Source organism: Triturus cristatus, chromosome 10 (genome assembly GCF_964204655.1).
Source record: "Triturus cristatus chromosome 10, aTriCri1.1, whole genome shotgun sequence".
Taxonomy (NCBI): domain Eukaryota; kingdom Metazoa; phylum Chordata; class Amphibia; order Caudata; family Salamandridae; genus Triturus; species Triturus cristatus.
The window spans coordinates 1,155,444,763-1,155,471,566 of NC_140593.1; the positions used below are offsets into that span (position 1 = coordinate 1,155,444,763).

Here is a 26,804-nt window from a genome sequence, read left to right on the forward strand (position 1 = left end):
GAACTATTGGTTTTGCCAATGCTTGTTTTAAATTCCCATTCAAGCACTGACTGCATTGCAATACTCCCCACGTAGGCAAGGGACACCTCTGTATTTCTGTTATCCAAAAATGATGTAATCAACACTTATTTCCTGCTTCCGAACCTCATGCACATCAGCCAATCTGATCCCCTTTATAGACAAACCGACAGCCAGGCAGCACACATTAAATCATGCACCGGAAGAGAATCCAACACGCCGATCAAACTTAAGCCTTATAGCGCCTTGGGACCTAGTCAATGCTGTGAAGCGCTATCAATCGAGAAAGGGTTTAGAAAGCATGAATATAAATACAAGGCGATGCTATTTTAACTTTTGATACATATGTTTTTGGAGGGACGCGGACCCCCTGACAGGTTACGGGGGCACCCTTGGGCCGTGAAACAAGTTGCAGGGGCACCGTGCCCCTCTCCGGCTGCTGCAGCATGCACTACCAGGCGACTTCTCTCTCCCCACTCCAACCCACACTGAGGGCAGGCCCAACGGCGGCCCTCAGTGCCTCCCACAATGCTCTCCCGTCTCCACGTGACAGGCTCGTCACACAGTGAGGATTCCTCTTCTGGTTGGGGGAAAAAAGGAAAAAAAAATAATAAAAGGAGAAAAAAATACAGAGAATGTAGCAAATATCCGGAGGGCGCTCAGGGGCTGGCAGCAGCGGGAGGGAGAACCAGGAAGAAGGGGGCGAGCGTGGAGAAGTGCGCAGGCGCTAAGAGAAAGGAGGGAGCGTGTGTGCGAGAGGAGGAGAGCGTGGAGAAGGGAGGGAGTGGGGAGACTATGGAAGAGAAGGGGAGAGACTGAAAGGGAAGGGGGAACTGAAAGGGAGTGAGGGGTAGAGGAAGAGGAGGAAGCACAGGTGCTGACAGGTGTGCCATAGCGCTTTGAGTCCCTGTCACCGCTCTGTAGCCTCTCTCACTGTATTTGAAGGGAGCCTCCAGCCCTTGCTCTGTGGAGGGATGTGTGAAACTGCCTTGGAGGTGAGCGCGGGCTTTGCGGATCTCCGCTTTCCCCTGTCTCTCTACGTGTGCTCTTAGGCCAATTAAAGGAATCGGACTGCACAGGAGACCCTGCCTCCATCTGATCTTGCCACCGCCCGCCTGCTGGATCCGGGCAGCGTGCTTCTAGGCGCCACCCACCGTCCAAGGCTGTGCGAGAGGCCCGCATCTAAGGGACTGGACTTGGAGGGCAGTTGTCCCCACAGAGCACAGGGCTGGCTCTGGACCCAGCACCACAACACGCCAGGAGGACGCGCACGCTCTCTCCCACCCCCAGGATGCGCTGTCTCAGGAGGGGCCGTCCTTCCAGCACGTTGCACCGGCCGTGGGCCCTGGAGGGCTGAGCCTGGATTGACCTGGAGAGGGCTGAGTTGAACGCACTCGGAAGCCAGCAGACGGCACATCATGGACACCTCGGCCAGCCTCAGCGGTGAGCACTTGTCTCCCTAGCACAACACACGCACGCGCACACTACTGCTGTGGAGAGGCCATGTAAAGACACACACACTGCTGCTGTGGAAAGACCATGTAAAGATACACGCACACTACTGTGGAGAGGCCATGTAAAAGTACACACACGCTCACTGCTATGGAGAAGCCATGTTAAGGTACACACACACACAGCTGTAGAGTGGCCATGTAAAGGGACACATACACTACTGCTATGGAGAGGCCATGTAAAGGTACACACATGCACACACTGCTGTGGAGAGGCCATGTAAAGGTACACACACGCACACTGCTATGGAGAAGCCATGTAAAGGTACACACACAGCTGTAGAGAGGCCATGTAAAGGGACACATACACTACTGCTATGGAGAGGCCATGTAAAGGTACACACATGCACACACACTGCTGTGGAGAGGCAATGTAAAGGTACACACACACGCACACTACTGCTATGGAGAGGCCAAATAAAGGTACACACACGCACACTACTGCTATGGGGAGGCCATGTAAAGGTACACACACACTGCTGTGGAGAGGCCATATAAAGATACACACACGCACACTGCTGTGGAGAGGCCCTATAAAGATACACACACGCCCACTAATGCTGTGGATAGGCCATGTAAAGACACACACTCTGCTGCTGTGGAGAGGCGAGGTAAAGATACACACACAGCTGTAGCGAGGCCATGTAAAGCTACACACACACACACACACACACACACACACACACACACACACACACACACACACACACACACACACACTGCTGCTGTGGAGAGGCCATGTAAAGATACACACAAAGCTGTAGAGCGGCCATGTAAAGCTACACACACACACACACACACACACACACACACACTGCTGCAGTGGAGAGACCATGTAAAGATACACACACTGCTGTGGAGAGGCCATATAAAGATACACACACGCACATTGCTGTGGAGAGGCCCTATAAAGATACACACACGCCCACTAATGCTGTGGAGAGGCCATGTAAAGACACACACTCTGCTGCTGTGGAGAGGCGATGTAAAGATACACACACAGCGGTAGAGAGGCAATGTAAAGCTACACACACACACACACTGCTGCTGTGGTGAGGCCATGTAAAGATGCACACACACGCACAGCTGTAGAGAGGCCATGCATAGGTGCACGCACACTACTGCTGTGGAGACGCCATGTGAAGGTTCGGGAAGCGGTTGTTGACACACCACTCGCATGGATCTGACATCATGGTGGAGGGAGGGAGTATTTTGGCCCTCGCTGGTGGGGTGCAGTCATCGTGACAGTAGTAGGTCTGTTAGCGATAAATACAGGAGGGATGTAGTAACCAGGGCTGGAAGGCTGTGGTGCACACTACCAGAGGATTGTAGTGTCTATGACTGGGTGATTGGGGGTTCTATATTGATCACCCCTGGGTGGGGAGTCTAGGCTTCGCCCCTGCGTGAGATATACATGGATCATCACTGCATCGGAGGGGGGGGGGGGGTGTACAGATAATTCCTGCATGGGGGTGTATGGATCTCCACTGCATGAGCGGATGTAGGCATCATCACTGCAAGGGTGGGTATGGGGTTTCTGGATCATCACTTGATGGAGTGAGAGCTGGGATCATGACTAGAAGGAGGGTAGAGGTCATCACTGGCGGGATTGTGGGGTCCATCGCTTTTTGATGGTGTAAGGCTCATGACTATGAGGAGGGTGTAGGGTTCATCATTTTATGAGAGGGTGTAGGGTTCATCCGTTTGAGAGGGTGTAGACTTCGTACCTTTATGAGAGGGTGTCGGGCTCATGCCTTTGATGGGGTGTAGGGATTATCACTTTGAGGGTATGTAGGTATTATCACTTTGAGGGGTGTAGTGTTCATCATTTTATGCGAGGACGTAGGGTTCATCACTTTGAGAGGGCGTAGGGTTCATCACTTTGAGAGGGTGTAGGGATCATCACTTTGAGGGTGTTTAGAGATCATCACTTTGAGGGGGTGTAGTGTTCATCATTTTATGAGAGGGCGTAGGGTTTATCACTTTGAGAGGGCGTAGGGTTTATCACTTTGAGAGGGCGTAGGGTTTATCACTTTGAGAGGGCGTAGGGTTCATCACTTTGAGGGTGTGTAGGGTTCATCACTTTGAGGGTGTGTAGGGTTCATCACTTTGAGGGTGTGTAGGGTTCATCACTTTGAGGGTGTGTAGATTTCATCACTTTGAGGGTGTGTAGGGTTCATCACTTTGAGGGTGTGTAGGGTTCATCACTTTGAGGGTGTGTAGGGTTCATCACTTTGAGGGTGTGTAGGGTTCATCACTTTGAGGGTGTGTAGGGTTCATCACTTTGAGGGTGTGTAGGGATTATCATTTTGAGGGTGTGTAGGGATTATCATTTTGAGGGTGTGTAGGGATTATCATTTTGAGGGTGTGTAGGGATTATCACTTTGAGGGTGTGTAGGGATCATCACTTTGAGGGTGTGTAGGGTTCATCACTTTGAGGGTGTGTAGGGTTCATCACTTTGAGAGGGTGTAGGGTTCATCCGTTTGAGAGGGTGTAGACTTCGTACCTTTATGAGAGGGTGTCGGGCTCATGCCTTTGATGGGGTGTAGGGATTATCACTTTGAGGGTATGTAGGTATTATCACTTTGAGGGGGTGTAGTGTTCATCATTTTATGAGAGGACGTAGGGTTCATCACTTTGAGAGGGCGTAGGGTTCATCACTTTGAGAGGGTGTAGGGATCATCACTTTGAGGGTGTTTAGAGATCATCACTTTGAGGGGGTGTAGTGTTCATCATTTTATGAGAGGGCTTAGGGTTCATCATTTTATGAGAGGGCTTAGGGTTCATCATTTTGAGAGGGCTTAGGGTTCATCATTTTGAGAGGGCTTAGGGTTCATCATTTTGAGAGGGCGTAGGGTTCATCACTTTGAGAGGGCGTAGGGTTCATCACTTTGAGGGTGTTTAGAGTTCATCACTTTGAGGGTGTGTAGGGATCATCACTTTGAGGGTGTGTAGGGATTATCACTTTGAGGGTGTGTAGGGATTATCACTTTGAGGGTGTGTAGGGATTATCACTTTGAGGGTGTGTAGGGATCATCACTTTGAGGGTGTGTAGGGTTCATCACTTTGAGAGGGTGTAGGGATCATCACTTTGAGGATGTTAAGGGATCATCACTTTGAGGTGTGTGTAGGGATCATCACTTTGAGGGTGTGTAGGGATCATCACCTTGAGGGTGTGTAGGGATCATCACTTTGAGGGTGTAGGGTTAATCTCTTTGAGGGTGTGTAGGGTTCATCACTTTGAGGTGGGTGTAGGGATCATCACTTTGATGCTTGTAGGTATCATCACTTTGAGGTGGGTGTAGGGATCATCACTTTGATGCTTGTAGGTATCATCACTTTGAGGTGGGTGTAGGGATCATCACTTTGAGAGTGTGTAGGGATCATCACTTTGAGAGTGTGTAGGGATCATCACTTTGAGAGTGTGTAGGGATCATCACTTTGAGGTGGGTGTAGGGATCATCACTTTGAGGCTTGTAGGGATCATCACTTTGAGGCTTGTAGGGATCATCACTTTGAGGTGGGTGTAGGGATCATCACTTTGAGAGTGTGTAGGAAACATCACTTTGAGGGTGTGTAGGGGTTCATCACTTTGAGGCTTGTAGGGATCATCACTTTGGGGTGCATATGGATCATCACTTTGAGGGGGTGTAGGGATCATCACTTTTCAGGTGGGTGTAGTGATCATCACTTTGAGGGTGTGTAGGGATCATCACTTAAAGGTGGGTGCAGGGATCATCACTTTGAGGGTGTCTAGGGATCATCACTTTGAGGGGGTGTAGGGAGTGTCACTGATGGGGGTGTAGGGATAGTCAGTGAATGGGCGCGTAGGAAGGTGTAGTGATTGTATCTTCAGTGGATGGGATGCAGGGGATTGTAGGGATTGCCACTGATGGGAGTGTAGGGATCTTCAGTGAATGGGGGAGTGTAGGGATCTTTAGTGGATGGGGGTAGGGATCTTTAGTGGATGGGGGTGTAGGGATCGTCACTGGATGGGGGTACAGTGTTCCTCAGTGGATGGGGGTGTAGGGATCGTCAGTGGATGGGGGTGTAGGGATCGCCACTGGATGGGGGTGTAGGGATTGAAACTGGATGGGGGTGTAAGGATCGTCACTGGATGGGGTGTAGGAATCTTCACTGGATGGGGGTGTAGGGATCTTCACTGGATGGGGGTGTAGGGAACGTCACTGGATGGGGGTGTAGGGATCGTCACTGTGTAGTGTTCATCATTTTATGAGAGGGCGTAGGGTTCATCACTTTGAGAGGGCGTAGGGTTCATCACTTTGAGAGGGCGTAGGGTTCATCACTTTGAGAGGGCGTAGGGTTCATCACTTTGAGAGGGTGTAGGGATCATCACTTTGAGGGTGTGTAGGGATCAGAGGTGGGTGTAGGGATTATCACTTTGAGGGTGTAGGGATCATCACTTTGAGGGTGTGTAGGGTTCATCCCTTTGAGGGGTGTAGGGATCATCACTTTGAGGGTGTAGGGTTAATCTCTTTGAGGTGTGTAGTGTTCATCATTTTATGAGAGGACGTAGGGATCATCACTTTGTGGGGGTGTAGGGATTATCACTTTGAGGGTGTGTAGGGTTCATCACTTTGAGGTGGGTGTAGGGATCATCACTTTGAGGGTGTGTTGGGATCATCACTTTGATGGGGTGTAGGGATCATCATTTTGAGGGTGTGTAGGGATCATCACTTTGAGACTTGTAGGAATCATCACTTTGAGGTAGGTGTAGGGTACATCACTGGTGGTGTGTTGGGATCATCACTTTGAGGGGGTGTAGGGATCATCACTTTGAGGCTTGTAGGGGTCATCACTTTGAGGTGGGTGTAGGGATCATCACTTTGGGGCTTGTAGGGATCATCACTTTGAGGTGGGTGTAGGGATCATCACTTTGAGGCTTGTAGGGATCATCACTTTGAGGTGGGTGTAGGGATCATCACTTTGAGAGTGTGTAGGGATCAACACTTTGAGGCTTGTAGGGATCATCACGTTGAGGGGGTGTAGGGATCATCACTTTAAGAGTGTGTAGGGATCATCACTTTGAGGGTGTGTAGGGATCATCACTTTGAGGGTGTGTAGGGATCATCACTTTGAGGTGGGTGCAGGGATCATCACTTTGAGGGTGTAGGGATCATCACTTTGAAGGTGTGTATGGATCATTACTTTGAGGGGGGTGTAGGGTTCATCACTTTGAGGGTGTGTAGGGATCATCACTTTGTGGTGGGTGTAGGGATCATCACTTTGAGGGTGTGTATGGATCATCACTTTGAGGGGGGGTGTAGGGATCATCACTTTGAGGGTGTGTAGGGATCATCACTTTGAGGTGGGTGTAGGGATCATCACTTTGAGGGTGTGTAGGGGTCATCACTTTGAGGCTTGTAGGGATCATCACTTTGAGGATGTGTAGGGATCATCACTTTGAGGGTGTCTAGGGATCATCACTTTGAGGGGGTGTAGGGAGTGTCACTGATGGGGGTGTAGGGATAGTCAGTGAATGGGCGTGTAGGACGGTGTAGTGATTGTATCTTCAGTGGATGGGATGCAGGGGATTGTAGGGATTGTCACTGATGGGGGTGTAGGGATCTTCCGTGAATGGGGGAGTGTAGGAATCTTCAGTGAATGGGAGGTAGGGATCTTCAGTGGATGGGGGTGTAGGGATCATCACAGGATGGGGGTACCGTGTTCCTCACTGGATGGGGGTGTAGGGATCGTCACTGGATGGTGTGTAGAGTTCCACAGTGAATGGGGGTGTAGGGATCATCACAGGATGGGGGTACCGTGTTCCTCACTGGATGGGGGTGTAGGGATCGTCACTGGATGGTGTGTAGAGTTCCACAGTGAATGGGGGTGTAGGGATCGTCGGTGGATGGGGATGTAGTGATCGTCACTGGAAGGGGAGTAGGGATCGTCATTGGATGGGGATGTAGGGATTGTCACTGGATGGGGTGTACGGATTGAAACTGGATGGGGGTGTAAGGATCGTAACTGGATGAGGTGTAAGGATCGTCACTGGATGGGTGTGTAGGGATCGTCACTGGATGGGGGTGTAAGGATCGTCACTGGATGGGGGTGTAGGGATCGTCACTGGATGGGGGTGCAGGGATCTTCACTGGATGGGGGTGCAGGGATCGTCACTGGATGGGGTTGTAGGGATCGTCACTGGATGGGGGTGTAGGGATCGTCACTGGATGGGGGTGTAGGGATTGTCACTGGATGGGGGTGCAGGGTTCCTCACTGGATGGGGTTGTAGGGAGGTGTAGGTATCGTCAGTGGATTAGGAGTGTAAGGGGTGTAGGGCTTGTACGTGGATGGGGGTGTAGGGATCCTCCCTGGATGGGGGGTGCAGGGATCGGCATTGGATGGGGCTGTAGAGTTCCTCACTGGATGGGGGGGTTTAGATATCACAAAAGGATGAATGATGGGGTACTGTAGTGAACACCGAATGGTGGCTGTGGGGATCACTATTGTAGGAGTGTAGTGGGCATGACCCGGCTGTAGTGATCTTTATCGGGATTGTAGTGGTCATCACTGCAGGAATGTAGTGACTTTGGCTCTGTAGAGATCACATGTATGGTGTGGTGGGCATTAGTGAGAGGGTGTAGAGAAGAGGGCTCATGGGATGAAGTGATACAAACTTAGGTACTATATACTGTTACTGAGAGATTGTAGTGATGGTGACTGGTGGCTGTAGAGGTCTTGGTGGGACTCTACTAGTGGGGACTAGGGGCTGCTGTGATCCTGGCTGAAGTTGAGGGCTTTGGAGTCCTTGAATGCGGGATTGAGGCTAACAAGACCAGGGGATGTGTGGGTGGCGGGTAACAGACATCACCACTGGGGCTCGTGGGGCTTGTTCGATATTTGTAAAGCGCTACATGATGTAGCGATCAGGGCCGAAGAAAATGGCAAAACCCTGAGGTAAGTGGTCTGTAGAGATCACATCATGAGATCTGAGATCATGCCTGAAGTAATTGTACTACTGAATATCGACACCAACAATATCGTGGCATACTGATATCGGGGCATGAATACTGAGGGTCAAAGCATCGAAAGGTAAGTGCATGTAGGGAAGTATAGATTTACAATTCCTAACGCCACATCTGCGTACCAAGAAGATATATGTACCACATAGGACCTTGTATATGGAGTTGGGTATAAAAAATCTAGATTTATCTGTTCATGTTTTTTTTTCGATATTCCTTCCTCAATATTGAGTCCCATCCATATTTTGGATTCGATATACAGGGCACACACGTTGTCTGAAAGCGGACTGTAGTGTTGAAGCCTGGAAGTTGATGGGCTGTCTGGAAGAGGGCTGGGGTAAGGGCTGATGAATGGAGGGTGGGCTGTAGAAATGAAGGTGAGGGTTATTTCGGAAGAGGAGAAAGGGATTGGCTGTAGAAAGGAGGACTGGGCAGGGTAGTCTGTAGAGGTGACGAGTAGAGCAGGTTGTAGAGTTTAGGACTTGAGGATACGCTTTGAAGTTGACAATCGAGGCGCTTGCCAAAAACCACCCCCAGCAGGCTAGAAGCTACACAATCTGAAGGGAGGAACTTGTTGGTACCTTGACATGATGGGTGGGGATGTGAACACCATCAGCGGTGGGTGGGGCCTGGAGAGGCCACATTTGGGGTGTGTACACCATGGCTGCAGTGGGGAGGGAAATCAGGAGACCCCCTGCCTTCATTGAGGCCCACAGGACAGCAGACGCCGGGAAGGCTGGTATTCAGTTCTTCAGTCCTAGAATATTTGGATAGGAAAGTGTAACATTCCACAAATATTGTGAATTAACATCTACATGTTCTAACCTGGTGCCTCTGCACAATACAAGCTGTGGCTGCTCGCAGGCCGCAGCTGAAGGCAAAAACGAGACCCCCCACCCACCTTCAACAATAATGAATCATCAGCCAACATGTAGGGAAATGACTGGTGAGACCACGACTGGGTGGGGCTTTGGTGTACAAATTATGAATGGCAGGTGCGGGTGCTTGACTTGTAATAGGGGATAGTTTGGGTGGAGGGGGCAGAGGGAGGCGTGTAGTGACTAGAATTTAACTGGTTGAAGTGAGATGTATAGATTATGATTAGTTGTAGGGATTAGATGTGCAGACCATGATTGGTTGAGGAGCTTTGGAGATGAAAAGACCATGATTGGTTAGTGGGAAGGAGATGTTGTGACTGATTGGTTCGGGAAGAAGATACAAAGACCTTGGTTGTCTTTGAGAGTGCAATAGAGTCCACGATTTGTTGGTTGTAGTATTTTGTATAGAGCAGGTAAGTTCTACAAAGCGTGAGTGGTGAGGTGTGAATTTGTTTTGGTTTTTATTTTTATTTTTTGAGAAATAACTTTCTGATCAAGTGCGCAAGAGTGCTGTGCAACCTATTGAACAAAATATATTGCAAAAAAGAAACATAACAACAAAGGAACACAACTATGTTTTAAATGTAACCTTTTAACTGAAAAATATAATTACCGAAAGTCTAAAAAAGAACTTTAAGTTAAGAAATCTAAAACTACTGAAAATGATTCCACAATCAAGCTCTAAGCTCCTTCCTAGATGAAAAGTGTTGGGAGTGGTTTGCAAACTGCGTGGACAGGAGAAGACCCACTTCGGGGTAGTGGTACCTCAGAACTGAGGTTTGGCAAGACGGAGACAAACTTTTGTAAGAACAACTTTATATGTGCTGTAGAACCTGGGTAGGAACTAGGTCAAATTTCTTTGTCAGCTCTACTAGTTTGGCAGACACGTGACTGGTTGGATTTGAGGGCATGTAGGGGCTGTGACTGGTTTCAGAGGTGGGTTTATGAAGAATGACAAGTTTGTGGGTAGGTAGGTACATGAAGAGACCATAGCTGGTTTTGGGGGCGGGAGTCTTCTTCTGTGGGGTGCGAGTGACTCAAGATCTCAACCCATTGAGTAGTAGGACGAATTATACAATTATTTTATACTGGCGTAGCACGTGACTGGATTTCCACCACTTTTGGGGATGTCCCCTGTGCCTCTTCTGGCACTGTGATTGAGTATTCAGTTAGCGTCAGTGGAGAGTGGGCACCGACCACCCATAAAAAGACCCTCATTGTGGAGGTTTTGCCACTCTGGGTGGTGAGCCCAGGTGATATCTACCTGGAGACCCCCCGGAAAGCAAGCATGTCCCAAGAGTCCTCGTCCATGGGCAGGGAGACGCGTTGTGTTCACAACATTGCCCCGTGTTCACCCTTTGAGCGTATCTTTGCCTGGAAAGCCTGATGCAGAGTGGTCCATGCTCCCTTTCACCTCGATGGAGAGGTATTTGTGCTCCGGTCCCCCTCTGCTCTGTTTTAATTCCCGGATTGTAGAGTGCAGTGGGATGATGTGTGAGTTATGAGGGTGATGTTGTGTGTACAGGACTGGGTATCTGGGTGAGATGCTTGTGTCTGGTTGCATGCTTGGCTGAGGTCCAGCATGCTTGTTGTCTGTGGATTGAGGTGGATGTGAGTGAGTGTAGGGAGACTGTGTCCTTGTACTGAGTGAAGCTGATGCTCTTGTTGGAGGTCAGTCAAGGCGAGAGGCTCCAGAGAGGAGAGATGCGGTGCGAGCCTGACTTTCGTGCTGTTGCAGAAGTAGAGTTTGCTCATCAGTACAGCATTGTAGGGTCACCTGGGGCTTTGTTGTGGCCAGGGGAAGACAAAGCTTCTACTAGTTGAGAAATGATGACCTTCTCACAGAGGTATGGAGGCGAAAAAGCGATTGGGTACAACTGAGCCATGTGCCCAGTCCTTTGCAGAAGGGGCAGGGAGTTGGGCCATTTGGCTGAAGGCAACGAGAACAAGCACTGGCAAAACCAATGGGTCTCACCTATGACATAGTTATTGGCTTTGCCAATATGTTTTAGCCATGTTGTACACTAGCGTGGCTGCTGTGCAGCATGGTTAACATTTAGTGGGGTAAAGGAGAGTGGCGTGGAGTGTCGTAAAGTGGAGTGCAATGTAGTGGCGTAGTGTTAAGTAGAGTATCCTGGAGTGGCATGGAGGAAGTGGAGTAGAGTTGACTGGCGTAGAGAAGAGTACAGACTCGTAAAGTGGAGTGGCATAGAGTGTCGTGAAGTGGTATTGAGCAGAGTGAAGTGTCGTAGTAAAGTGTTATAGAGTGCTGTAGAGCAGAGTAGAGTGGCATAAAGTGTAGTAGTGTAGGAGAGTGGAATGACTGAGTGGCGTAGTGTAGCGTGGCATACAGTGTTGGAGTGGCATAGAGTGCTGTAGCGTAGAGTAGTGTGTCGTAGAATAGACTGGAGTAAAGTGGCAATGAGAGAGTTGCATAGAGCGTCATAGAATGGAGTAGTGTTGTAGAGAGGCATAAAGTGCTGTCATGTACTGGAGTAGAGTTTAATGGAGCAGAACATCGTAGAGTGGTGTATTGGCATAGAGTGGCCTAGAGTGAAGTGGCATAAAGTACAGTGGTGCAGAGTAGATTGGCGTAGAGTGCAGTGGCATGGAGCACAGTGGTGCAGAGTAGATTGCAGTGGTGTAGAGTAGATTGTTTTAGAGTGGAGGTGATGCATGCTAGAGTGGAGGTGGTGCAGGGTAGAGTGAAGTGGTGCAGTGACGTGGAGTGCAGTGGCGCAAGGTAGAATACACTGGCATGGAGTAATGCAGAGTATTGTGGCACACAGTGCTTTGGCGTAGAGTGGCGTATATTTGAGTGGCGCAGAGTACTTTGTAGTGGCATAGAGTAGAGTGCTGCACAGAGCAGTGGCATAGAGTACAGTGGTGCAAAGTAGAATAGAGTGGCGTATAGTGCAGTGGCATTGTAACGTCCTGGCTTTCTCGGGGTTGGGACAAACAGACGACGGACCAGAGAAATGGAGGTTTAAGAATGATTTAATAAACAGATAAACAACTACAGACAATAAAGAATACCGGTACTGGAATCACCAGTTAAAGTACGATACCCATTCACAGCTCGTCTAACCGTCCTCCGCATGCACACCGGACCCGGTATGCTCCAACGGAGGGCACAGTGCTAAGCAGGGGCCGACAATGCCACTCGACCGCTGTGAAGGGTAGTTCCAAGGTTGTGGAATCTACGGGGGGCACGTGGGAGTCACCTGGCCGGGCTCTCTACCACCTGGGAACAGCCGCTCTACCAGTATCCCCCAGAGTGCTGCCACAACACAAAGACGCTGGGAACACCTCCTGGTGTGCGTCTCTTGTATCCGGGTTTAAGTGATGATACCCAAGGTGGCGCAGAGAATGGATGGGAGCAGCCGCTCTACCTATCCCAGTTCTCCTACGAGTGTCGATGGCTAAGACGCGGAAACACCTCCTGGATAGCGTCTTAGCTCTAAGCGTGTGTTTACCCAAGGAACGAGGGTTGGGAGCTTCGGCTCGCACCAACCTCGTTTTCTCCAAATTGTCAGGCCGTTGGGAGCTTCGGCTCTACCAACGGGACTTGTGCCCAATGACGTTGAATACGGCTCTCAGAACGGGACAGGACAAGGGCAGGAAGCACACGCCAGCACCTCTCCTCCGCTCCTTAGAATGTTCCTTCCGCCGCTCAACTCACCAACGGGTCCGTGTACCTCAACCAGGTACTCCGGCAAAGATCAGAATATCCGACGCCGAGTCCCAGTGATCTTCTCCTTAAGTAGTACTCTCGGCGTTGAATAACCATGACTTTTGAGTTGCATAACATGAAAACTAGGCGTTCCCCTTGGTGTTATGCAACCAGAACTCTTGAGTTGCATAACATGAAAACTAGGCGTTTCCCTTGGTGTTATGTAACCAGAACTCTTCAGTGGCAAAAGGCAATTGTTGCCGGAGGGAATTCTGGGAGTTGTAGTCCGCTCTCCTCCAAGCGCACCAGGTTCACGGAAGTGGCATCGTGGGAGGGAATCCATGTGCGGGAGGGGATTCCTGACAGGCATAGAGTGCAATGGTGTAGAGTGGCGTAGTTTGCTGTGGCACAGAGTACAGTGGTGCAGAGTAGAATATAGTGACGTAGAGTGCAGTGACGTAGAGCGCAATGATGTAGAGTGGTGCAGTGTGCAGTGGTGTAGCATGCAGTGGCTTAGGATACCGTGATGCAAAGTGGCGTTGAATTCAGTGTCGGAGAGTGTAGTCTTGCAGAGTTGAGTGGCGCAGAGTAGAGTTGTGTGGAGAGCAATGGTATAGAGTACAGTTGCGCAGAGTAGAATAGAGTGGCATAGAGTATAGTGGCATAGAGTGCAGTGGTGCAGAGTAGTTGTCATAGAGTGCTTTAGCTTTCAGTAAAGTGACGTAGCGGGCAGTGGCAGAGAGTACAGTGTAGCAGAGCCAACCGTCATAGACTTCAGTGGTCTACAGTAGAGGGGCGTAAAGTGCATTGGCGTGGGGTGCAGTGGCATAGACTGGTGCAGAGTATAGTGGCATAAAGGGTTGCAGAGTAGAGTATAGTGGTGTAGAGTGCAGTGGTGTAGAGTGAATTGGCGTAGAGTGCAGTTGCGTAGATAGAGTGAATTGATTTTGAGTATGGTATTGGTTTTGAGATGGTGAGTGCATTGGTGTACAGTGCAGTGATGTGGAGTGGCGCCGAGTGCAGTGGTACGAGTGGAGAGGCACTGGGTTGAGTGGCGCCGAGTGCAGTGGCACAGAATAGAATGTTTCAGAGTATAATGGAGTGGTGCAAGGTAGAGTACTGTGGAGTAGAGTGGATTGGCATAGAGTGCACTGGTGTAGAGTGGAGTAGTACAGGGTAGAGTGCATTGGTGTAGAGTACAGTGGCATAGAGTGTAGTTTTGCAGAGTGGCACAGAGTGGAGTGGTATAGAGAGCAGTGGCAAAGAGTGCAGTGGTGCATAGTAGAGTATTGTGGGTAGAGTGCATTGGCACAGAGTAGAGTGGCGTGGAGTGAAGTGGCGTAGAGTGGAATATGCATGGTGTGGTAGCACACTGCCATTACCGAAAACACATTTAATTGAAATGACCATTACATTTGCACAGACATACAGTTTTACTGATAAAAAGTATTCAGCGCACAAACAATAATGTTTGGAAATGTCATCACCTAGTGTATTGATTTGTTTTGATTGCATTCTAATATTTGTTTCCAACACACTTCAGAACTACCAAAACACCTGTGCTTTTCTAATTCTGATCTATTCTGAAATATCTGCACAGATAATTTACAGACATTTAAATTTTGTTGTGTCCTATAAAAAAAAATTGTACAGCCTTCCTTAAGCACTCCCCCAGTTGCCAGCTTGATTGTCACACAAATCCTCTCACTTTACAGTCAAAGAAAGAAAAGTAAACACCAAGTTGCCTGGAAGACCGAGTCTGACATTTATGACAACAATAAGAACAAGCTTTAAAGGCCTGTTTACCGAAATCCAGTACTGGTGGAAGAATACAGTAAATAGGGTTTGGGCAAGGGAAGGGACGAACTCCAGCTGGACAGCCTAAAACAAATAGAAGCATCAAATCGAAAGCAAGCACGTGTACGTTACTAACCACAAAGCCAATGATAAGCAATGGCAGAATGCATTCCCAGTGAAGCTTTCTGAATGTCCCCAAGATGTTGTTAGCAAACCAGACAGCTCTGCCGTCTTGCAGGCTTCAACCTAAAAGAGAGGGTATTGGGAACAGAGGAGGTGGAACATTGATTACATCCCTTTTGATGAACTGAGCTAAGAGGTAGCCGGTATTTGATGAATGTGAGGGAGTCCTTGTTTTGTTTGAAGATGGACAGAGGGATCGAAATGGGAGAACAATGTATGTATTATCCGACTGTATGTGATCAGAGACGACAAAAAAGACCATGTTGTAACTAATCTAGGTAGGATAGAGGGTTAAGTGGAAGTGCCCAGGATCGAACGTTGTGGAACTGGCAAGGGATGGTGCACCAGGAAGCAGAGAATAATTACCTGGATAGATAGCATGCAAATCTTACCTGAGTTGCGCGTGTGAAATATCGCGACGACAGTTGTCCGCATATCCTGGTTGGTGACTGTGTCCAGTGGAGTGGGAGCCAGAGGAATTGAGCCTGAAGAGACGAGAAAGCTGGATACATCTGTGAGGCCTGTCTCACTAGCATGGACCTGGCGAAAGTCTGACTGAGTTAGCAAGGTTGTGAGAACAGGTAGTTGCAAACTGGTTGAACCGCAGTTGTATTAGAGTTTCGGAAAAGTAGCAGAGTTAAGAAACAGGTAGTTGGGTAGGGAGAAGTACTAGTTGTTTTTAGGTTTTGCCTGCACAGTGCATGCGCTAAGCATGCAAAATCTTTTGTAAACATAAAAAAATAATCTTAAAAGCGGCTTATTATTTACCATTTGTTGTCTTTCTTGTCGCTCTTCTTTCCTTGCTTTCCACTTGTTGCTCTGTGCAATTTTCTGTCTCCCTTCTTGTGTTTCCTCTGCAGCATGAACCAAGTACCTCCTTCCTTTTCAAGTGGTCATTCGCTGCTTTCGTTCCTTGAGCTACTTCTGTTCCCCCACCTCTTCTGCTGTTCATTGTCCCACATACCCCCCATCCCTCAGGTTGCTTACTATGCTGGAAAAACCTCCACGCTGTTCGTTTTATTTTTTTAACATGTTACAACGTGGCTTAAAGGAAAAAAATCTCTGTCACTTTCAACGCTGGCTGCGTTATGGCGCTTTTATTTTTACCCACATGTTGCCCTACTCTTGCTGTTCATTGCCCCCCCCAATTCTTCCCTCCTCCCGTTGACCATCGTCCCTCACTCCTCCTCCCTCATATTACTTGCAAACCCAACACTCCACGGTGTTATTTATTTATTTTTTTAAATGTTGTACGCCCACGTGGGCTGCTATGCAAGATGGCTTAAAGGAAAACCAGTGCTATGACGCGACGCGTTCAACGCTGGCCTTGTTATAGCGCGTTAAAATCTTTTTACCTACCACCCGCCCTCTTAGTGACCACACCGTCATCCTCTCCACTCAACACGCATGCACAGACGTCACCCCAAAGATTACACTGACACATTCGTTATGGGTGAAGAACTGCTGCAGGTTTATTTCATACAACATAAGTATGACGACAAGTGGGTTATCTTACGGGCGATCCAGGGCAAGCAGCCCCTCGCTGCTCCGCCCGCCTTGCGAGCCAGCACGCACGGTGGGTCGATGCCCGGCAGTGCGGCACATTTTTTTCTTTCAGATCCTCCTTTGGATCACGTGATCTGTCTAATACTCCTGCCCCTTTTAACGGGGGCGGAGCGTGTTATGGCACACCCCTGGTTGGTCAGGCCCCCCAACCGCCCAAAGGACTAACGGGGCGCCGTCGCGGTCTTCCCAGAACCTCCTTCGGCTCCCGGACCTTGGCTCGGGCACCCTTACTGTGCCGGACAGGGGTACCCTTCCACCCGCCCCCTTTCTGCTGTTCCCCACTCCTCGCGCTCTTCCCGCTCTCCGTTGGGCCACACTCCCCGACCCTCCACCCTTGTGTTGTTTGCCACCCTCCCAACTCCCCCTGCGCTGCTTTTTGTTACTTTTTACATTTTGCACAGTAGCATGAGCTGCTGTGCAACATGCCTTTAAGGAAAAAATAGCATTCTTTAAAAACTTAAATCCATGTTGCACAACATGTATAAAAAAAAGTGTGACAAAGCCAATAGATCTTGTATAGGGGAAACAGATTGGCTTAGCCAATGCTTTTAGAAAAAAAAAGTTTTTTTTAATTAACTTCAAACTTCTGGGTTGGGGCTTTTAAGTCATGTGGTTGGCGACAGGCCAAATAAATCAGACCTGAAGGTGTCTGATGTGCTTCAGGGTCACCTGGCTGATTGAAGTCAATGGATCAGCTCTGTGGGTGATTTAAGGGGTGGGGAATGAGTGGACTGCTGCAGCAGGAAGGAAACTGTTAGCCCTGTATTTCTGGTGCATTTCAGCCCACCCAATTGCCTCCCTTCTCAGGTATTCACAGCCATACTCTGCCAGCCACATTTTATCAGTTCAGATGTGTTTGTTTCATTGCTCTGAATGCTTCATTCATGTTTAGCTTTTTAGGTCGAGCCTGGGCAGTGCATGCGCTGCTCTGCGAGGCATGCTGTATTAGAGTATGATTAACACTTGCATTGAATCATTAGTAGCCCAGGGTACCGGAGGACCTTTTTTGGCCCCAACTAGACCTCTGTTCTACACACTGTCTTAACGACCCCGGGTCTTACCTCTGGGGTACCCTTGTTCCTTAAACATTGTATTATGTATGGACTTGAAGTTCTGGCCACTCTCCGCCCATATTTGTCATTGGCTTGTGTCAATGTCCTTCGTAAATGCTGGCTCCTGATTCGTTAATAGGCTTGTTAGTTCCTCCTTAATACCACCTTGTCTTCATTTGTAACCTCCCATGAGGACTGGCCCTTTTACTTCTGTTGTTACACAGTATGTCTTATTTAGTCTGCAAGCACTATTTATTTTAAAGCGTTTCTCCTACTGCAGGCATGACCTGCTTTTCTGCAGCATTCAGCGCTCCATGCGCTCTGCCACTTTCCAAGCAGCCCAGGACAATGGCGGCCAAGGTCTCGCATTTACAAGAGTTTGACCTATTGGAATTGTAAATAACAATGCCTTTTATTTATGTGTTAATTATCAAAACAGATAAATAAAAGGCATTGTCATTTACAGTGCCAAAAGCTCAAACTCTCGCAAATGCGAGGCCTATTACATTGCAAATGCTTGTTTGTTTTGCTTCTGCTGATTTATTTGTTTAGTTATCTCTTTTGTTTTCACGAGCTTCCATTCCGGCAGCTTCTTTGTGCAGCTGCATTGACTCGGATATTGTTGACATCCAATTTCCAAACGCTTTTTTTCGGTTGTTCTCTTTGCAGCATGTTCACCCATGCCCGTCACAGACAGAAACTGCCAGACCTGGGCACACTGTCTCTCTTGTTCAGAATGGGGGCGGGGCCGGTGGGGGGGGCTGAGGTTTTAATCAATTTCATTGGAGACCACCTTTGTGTTGGAGACCAACAATATGCTTCGTCTCTGCTCCCTTAATTGGATGTAGATGCAAACCCAGGATACTTTTATAATGTTTCTTGGAATCAGTTGATTCTTAAACGTCCGGAGAAGTTGAGAACATCCTGTGCATTCCAGAGCAATCAACAGGTTTGCCAACAGGTTTTTTTTCCAGAAATATTGGATTTGGCCCTGGTGGGTTAGATTTGTCTTCCACTAGAAGAGTTTATCTTCTATCAACTGATAAAGGACATTTTTTTTCCTGAAATCTTTGACCTCTGCCTAATTGGTAGGTGATGTGGACTCTGTGCAGAGTTTGTAATTCTGATAAAAAGTATTTCAAAAGAAAGTGTGCTCCAGAGACGGCTTTCATATCCGTGCGCTGTACTTTCTAAAGTTTACTTTGGGAGCCTGTAAAAGCTTCATTTAAGGGCATTAGATTTTTTACTTAACTACAACAGCTGGTCAGATCTTCTGAGAATTGTTCTGCAGTTGATAAAGACATTTTTTTAATTTGATTTTTACTAGCAAACAACAACAAGCGTTTGCACTGCAATAGGTCTCGCATTTGCAAAAGTTTAAGCTCTTGGCATTGTAAACGACAATGCCTTTTATTTATCTTTTTGGATAATTAACATATAAATAAAAGACATTGCCATTTAAAATGCCAATAGCTCAAACTCATGTAAATGCGAGACCTATTTCACTTCAAAGAAGCGGCCGCCATTGTCCCGGGCTGTTTGGAAAGTGAAAGCGTGCCTGCTGAATGTTGCAGGAAAGCATGTTGTGCCTGCAGTAGGAGAAACTAATTAAAGAAAATAGTGCTTACAGACTAAATAACACATACCGTGTAACAACAGAAGTAAAAGGGCCAGTTCCTCATGGGAGGTTACAAAACAAGACAAGGCGGTACTATGGAGGGACTAACAAGCCTATTAACAAATCAGAAGCCAGCATTTACAAACGACAATGACACAAGCCAATGAAAAATATGGGCAGAGAGTTGGCGGAGCTTCAAGTCCATACTCGACTACAGCATGCCTCGCAGCGCATGCCCTGCTCAGGCTCGACCCAAAACGGAGCACAAACTCTCACCCACAACAATATTGCAACCACAGGGGGAAAGCAGCAGCACAGCGTCAGCAAATGCATACATATCATGTAGCGTCAGCTCACAGGCTAATTTCACCACAATGAAATTTAGGAATACATATGACACCGCTGTATAAACATTAGTCTGGGGATGTAGCGTTGCAGTTTTTTCATCTACCAGGTCCCGGGCCTAGTGTTTCCTTCAGCTTCCCAGATCTTAAAGAACTTGCGTGGGCATCCTCTGCTCTTGTAAGTGACCCTCCTCGCAGCCATATACATATCCATCCCCGCCTTCCACTCCTGTAGGGTCGCGATCTCAGGGGCACCCCAGCGCTTAGCTACGTCTCTCTTCGCAACCACCAGACCCAAATTACAAGAAAGGAACTAGGCCCGCGGGACATCTACATCTGTCGGTATACCAAGGTGGATATATTTAGTCCCTCCTGGGAAGTCTGCCCCCAAAATATTTCGGAGTTCCTTCACTCCTGTTTCCCGGAATGGTTGTATGACAGGGCAGCCCGATAGTGGATGTATGAACATGCCTCTGTCACCGCGACACCGCAGATTATCGGGAGACCCCATTCTCCCCATTTTGTGTTGGCGGTCACGGTCATAATAGACCAGATGCAGGATTTTAAGCTGTATAAGCCGCAGTCTGTATTTGATAGCCACCTCTCTGGGGTGCATCAGGGCCGCCTCCCAGTCCATGTCATCCATCTCACCCTCCTCCCTCTCCCACCTTTCCCTCAGCTTTGTCAGTGTGTTGGGCATGTTATTGAGCGTTCTGTATGTAAATAAGAACCCCTTTTCCTCAATATCCCCCATAAGTAACCTAACCTCCAGGGGGCCATATTCAGGCAGTTCGAGTACGACCAGCCCCTCTGTCCGCCTTGCGTGACGGAGCTGTGCATATTTAAGATACTGGTTAATGTGGAACTGGTAATCCGTCTGAAGGGAAGGAAAGGACATAAGAGCTCCATCTTCTAGGAGGTCACCAATCTTGCAGCAATTGATTATTACATTTTTCCCTTACTTACACCAGCCCAGGACTGGCTGGCATATATCAAAAGCTGCATTAGCATCATTGACTACGTGAGCTTAGAAATTCCTTGTGCTTCCATGGTTAAAGAAGGCAGCAATTGGCTTCTAGACATGCACTAGATCTGCCCACCCTAGTCTCAATAAGACGCATTCTTATGTTTCAATAATGGAAATCTTAATTCTCATGCAGATTGTGGAGGTGGGAGACACTTTTCGCTGTGCCCAAATAGGCTTCCTCCTTCAAAATGGGACCTAGAGAAATCTGCTTCTCGCTCACATATAGTTTTGTATTAATGAGTTTACATGGTTTATATTAAACCAAGAAAATGTATCATAAAAGTAAGTCTTCCTGTGCCAAGACTTCAATGTATTGTAAGTGAGAGCTTGAACTTTTCTGCCCTGATATTTGGATTCCAAGGACCACATGTTGTAGATAGCGCGTTACTTGGAACTAGTTTGTAAGGATGATGCGAGTGGCTCTTCCAAAAGCAAGGCATCCGCTTGATCTTATTATCAGCACCGGGCAAGTTGTCTTGTATGTCCCCCAGTTGTAGTTTTCCAATCAAAATGCATTAACACCCATCTCCAGTTGATCATGGCCCAGGTGTTTCCAGCATTTGTCATTCAGCCTCTAAATTCCTCCAAAACACTGATGCTCAAAAGTGGCCAAACTAAGGCCATGATCATTTGGCACCTGCTCCTGCTTGGCAACGTGTCCAGTGCCTTCCTCCCAAGGATGCAATGCGGGTCGCTGCTTACGCCAATATTCACTTAGACTGGGTTCGTGTCCTTGCCACTGCTCCCTTGCCTTAAGGAGTCAAGGTGTCATTCCCTATATCTTGTAAAAAAGACTGTCTTGCGTTAGAGTGGGGAAAAACAGAAATGGAGCAAAGTCTGCATTGGTATGGTCCCCGCTTGTATTTTATAAATGCCTTCTGAATGAAGATCCTACTCGCTCTAATGGATTCAGATGTTTTCCTACTTCTAACAGCCATGTGGAGGCTCTGTTGTAGCGACAAACCGCTGCTAGCGTCAGCACCTCACGCACTGCACCGAACCAGCGAAGACCCTTGGAGCTTCTGTGCTAACCATGCCAAACTCCAGTGCTTCAGGCGGTGTACTTGGGCATAACCCTATTTGAAAGAATTTGAAGTTTGATAGATTTCTCCATGGCACTGCGTGCCAGAGCAGTTTCACTTTATTTGACTAGCTCTTCCAGTTCAATGGGCTAATAATTGCTTATTTACAAAGTAAACTATTTCAGTCTTTGTGGAGGATACGTACAAAATGGTTATGTTTAAACAGTGGAAGATCAAATCTACTACTACGTTCTTCATCGAGGTTCCGTCCAGGGGTCATATTATGTATACAGGGCAATATCCCTGTTTGCCCTATGGCGCATCTTTCAAAAGGTGCACTGGGCGCAAAGAGAGACAGTGCACCCTTTTACAAAGAATGCACTGCTCCCATGGCAGCCTTGAACTGGTGCTGCAATGGGGGCAGTGCATGCAATTGAAAAACGGAGCGGCTGCTTCAGATCCACTCTGTGTATCACAGTGACGGCGGCAACCCGCAGATACTTTGAAGAGGGGAGAGAGCCCCTCGCAGGCTGGTGCAGCAAGTGACGGCATCCATCTGCAGGGGGATGTCTGCGGGGTCCATGGGACCCAGGTTCTCCCCAACAGAGGACTGCCTTTAGGAGGCGCACTGAAGTGGGGTACTTTCAGTGCACCTCCTAAAGGCATGTTTGCCTCGGTGTCCACGTCCATAATACGGCACGAGCGCAGAGTCAAAGAGATTCCTGCATTTGCATGAGCCACGCCCCAATACAAATGAGGGACCACCCTCTCACGATAGCGCTGATGCTACATGTGTCCTAGCGCAATCAGTATTGCAGAAAGGGACACACAAGCACCTTTGGTCTGTTCTATACCATTGTGTGCAAAGCAGGTGCACATGCCCGATGCGCCCCCCCCCCCCCCCCCCCCTCCCGGGGCACAATGTATATTACGACCCCCAGGACTCTCTGCTAAGTACACCCTTTCTGTGTCACTTGTGGCCCGGTAGAAGGTATGTCAAGAGAAACTTTCTTCATTTCTCTTCTTTCTTGACCACCATGAAATCCGCCTCTGTTGATTGTTTTCAATGAACTAATTATCCTTTAATTCAGCCTTTTGTACTATACTTACCTGGACCACAGGCTAGCTGTGAATGTGGAGGGACCCAGTAACATCTTATCACAGTTTCCCTTAGGGCAATTCCATTCCTAGATCAAGCATTCATTGTCTTGTTTTGGATATTATTCTGCACCGTTTGATGGGGTTTGGCTTGTGTCCCTTGACTGCTGTTCTTCTCCTCATTCACCCCATTCTCCTTGGGGAGACACTTGGGGGCCGTTTACAATGTCAGATGGACAGCCTCCGACCGCTAGTTGGAAGCTTTCTGACCGATTTCGGAGGCTTTCCGACCAACAAGGTCTGTTTGAGGTCCGACCGTCCGATTACGATGTCGGTGGTCAGAACGTAAACCGGTCGGTCATTCCGACGCAGTTTCGACCGGCTCTCTGAGTCTTTCGGCCGGTCAGAATCACACCGTAAATCCCTTATGGATGGCGTTTCTGCCGTCAGGATTACGATGCCAGTTTCCCACTGCCTTTCCAGGCCAGCCTTTCCGACACAGAAAGGCTGGTGGAAAGCGACTTTGGATGCCCCTAGCAGGGCCCTCTTGCCTCCGTGGCCTATGGTTGGTGGTCGAGAGGGTACCTATGATACCCCCCTGTGAAACCCTGCACTGTGTGGCAGGCACCCTGGGGTTTACACACGCCCATTTCTCCATAGGAGCCGGTATTATGGCCAGTTTACGGCCGTAACACAAGTTCCCATAGAGAAAAGTGTGTATACGACCGAACAGTATTTGGTCGCATCGTAATCAGGCAGTCGCAACTGCCAACCGGAGGTCGGTCGGTCCTGAGTCTGAGACGGTGTCAGTCGGAGGCAACTCCGACCGACATCGTAATAAGCCCCTTAATCTGAATCCCTCCATCCCATCTCCTTTCTGGGAGCCCCAGGGATGTGTTCTTGGTCCCTCTCTGCATTCCAAGATTCCTCCTCTTCACTTCTGATAGTCTTTACTCTTAGCTTTATTTCTCCCTTTTAGGCAGATGACTCACAGCTCCATTTCTCTTCTGCTTCTTCTCCTCCCACTCCTACTATTTAGGAGCATTTCCTTTCTTGACTGTCACGGGTGAAGACTTCGACAGCAGCCCACTACCACTGTATCCGCTGTGCTTTCCACCGCCCCGGCATGCGTATGCATTCTTTTCTTTCCTTATGTTCCCTTCCATCTCACTACTTTCTTGTACTTGAAACTTCAGGTTTGCTATTCATTCTAATCTTACCTTTTCCACCACTATACGTTTGCAGTTGATCTTTGTACCTCACTTTCTGTTCACTTGTGTGTCCTTTTTTAAATACATTTGCTCTCTTACTTTGAAATGCTGCAGAATTCACAGATTTGCACCCATGTGTGATGTATCCTTTCTGTCACATGTTGAGGTCCACTTCCTACGGCACATCACTTCTATCTACACTTCTTGGCTGTCTTCAAGGACTGGTGCCTCAACTTCTGACTGTGGTCTCTCTCTATCCTCCTCCTCAGACATGGACACCCTCTTCTTTAGGGCGTGATGATCTTTACCCATAATACTTACTTTGTCCTAAGTTTGCTCTTATTCCTTCTTGGTCCAAACCTTTGATGCTGCCTTTCGCTCTCTCTTCATGCATCACCCTTTCATACTGACCAGAAAATCCACATCTGTGCCATGTGCGTCTGTTGTCTTTCTAGCTTTCTGATTGTGGATTGTATGGGCCGTAATTTTGTCTGTTTCTTAAATGTGTGGTTATGTACTTATTCATGTATTTAAGAGGTAGGCCCTGTTGTGGATGCTAGTGTTGGTGCAATCTGACACTTTGGGGCAAAGGCCTTATAGTCCATCTCTATTGTGTGCTGAAGGTGTCCGACTGTGCCCTCCTGCGTTTGAGTCTTGCCCTATCCCAGCCAGAACACATCCTCTCTGCAACAGTCCGCAGTCACTCCTCCAAAAGGGACCGTAAAGCCTGGCTTAGATCTGTGTGGATGCAAGCTTCTCCATCTACTTCTAGTGCGCGAAGCTGCAGCAACAGGTTTGCTGTGACATACTCGGAGCACATCTCTTCCTCTGCAGCTCAAGCCCCAACTTTTCCCACCGACCTTCCCAGCTATACAACATAGTGCAGCGTTTGTCTGCCGTCACGCTTAGCTTCAGGATTAAGGTTGCTGGGACCCAACTCAAGCACATCTGTGTCAACCAATAGCATCTGTCAACGCTTCACATATTATATACATTTCATGCACCTGCTCTACTCGCACGAGGTCTGGCTCGCTAATGGTCTGGATAGAGAACAGCGATACAGTACCATAGAAATTATAGCAGCGCCTTTACAAATGCCAATTACTTCCTGCAACAAGGTTCCTTGTCCTTTCCCGCCTTCACCATTGTTGTTGGTGTTCATGTGATCTTTCTCCCGCCTTTTGTTTTCATCATCATCTCTGTCCCCTGATTCAGTGCTCTGAGATTCCTTCCTAGTTTGTCCAGGTGACACTTGTCACACACAACAAATAAGCAGGACAAGCTTCCTTCTCTGAACGCCTTCAAGGTTTTGATGGCACCAACATTGGTACAGCCAAGTCGAGAGACTCGAGCACCTGTTCCTTGAGCCGAAGCATGGTCTGTCTAAACTCAGCTCTTGCTCCTTACCGTTAGGCTACTGGGATCATCTTGCGTCCCACAAAATCAGCATGGAGTACTGGTTTTGAGTTTGTTACGGAACCGTCCTTCCCAATACATATAATAAGCACATTCCCAAAATCGGATTTCTTCCACCTTGAACGGTGATACCATATCTGCATCGAAAGCACCTGGGAGGATAAACTCTAGTTGGGCGTTGGATATTTTTTGGCCAGTGGTACAGATGTCCAAGTCAATTCTTGGAAATATTTAATATAACAAACTCATTTCTGGGCTTTCTTTCAAATCTAGAGGTTGTGAACAAGGCTGTAGTAAGCAATTCCAAGAAATACTACCAGGTCTTCTGCGCTTACCAAATTCTAAATAGCCGATGGTGGCAGCCATGTTGATTTCCAAGGTGCTGAGACTCCTTCCCAAGCACCTTGGAGAGCAAGGCTCTGCCTTTACCTTCCTTAGCAGTGCAGGTGTGTTTTACTCACCCACTCACGTCCGAAATCACTAGTGCTCAGCACAGGAAAAAACCTTTGTAGTGTTGGACATGGAGCTGTAGAAGGTCTTCCAAATAGACAATGTCTTCCTTTCAACAGTCGGCTTAAAATGTTTCATTATGAGATCTTTCCACTTTTGACCTGCTCCTCGTTGGCTGGGGACCAGCGGCAGGATCTGATGGCTTTGTAGTGGTCGCTACAGCTGCCATCCCACTAACCAACTCGGACAATCAACAAATATATATATTTTTTTATCTCAGCCCTTTGGGATCACTACCAAGTTCCCTTAGTCTCCTCACTAACTTTTTCTTGTTCTAAAGTGCATGCAGCTTTATCTTTTCGAAGAAACTATACACAACTATAGACTATAGTGCGATGCCCCCACTCCGGTGTGCCACAAAGCCTAGCGGTCTCCCTAACAAACCTCTCCTGGGTACATAGCCTCATGCAGCGCACCTGCTCAGTCAATAGGTAGTTACTCCCTTCACTCTCTCAGACCCCCAACTCTTACTAACAAACTTTTCCTATCAATAGAGAGTTACCCAATGTGCATAAAGTCTTCTGCATACCTCTCTCATGCCCATCCCATTGCCAGCTCATTATACTGCAAATTCAACTGTTTTCAACATTAATATCCTGTCCATGACCAGAGGAACCTGCGCATGGCACACCAGGATGTGTATTTAAAGTTCTGGGCCCCCAGCGAATGTTCCTTTTTTTGCGGGAGGTTGGGGGTGGTGGGTCGGAAGACGGTGTTATTTTCATGGTTCAGCGTTTTCTTCTCAATGTCTGTGTGGTTACGACATCTTTATTTGTAGGGCGGCTTCTTAAACCACAAGTTAATGTGTTCCTCCGTGTCGAAATTTGCATTTCCTGCACCTTGGCAACTTTGTTTTTTCAACTTTGATTTCTTTAAAAAGCTTGCAGTTTTAC

General features: G+C 48.1%; 1 protein-coding gene across 1 annotated transcript in view; it reads left to right on the plus strand.

The window, feature by feature from the left end:
• The first annotated feature begins 690 nt into the window (after positions 1-690).
• Positions 691-26,804, plus strand: part of ELK1 (ETS transcription factor ELK1) — a 156,907-nt gene continuing 130,793 nt past the window's right edge. The window contains exon 1 of the mRNA XM_085629517.1: positions 691-1,461. Coding sequence (XP_085485643.1) covers positions 1,437-1,461 — 25 coding nt within the window. The 5' untranslated portion in view covers positions 691-1,436. The remainder of the gene's footprint in view (positions 1,462-26,804) is intronic.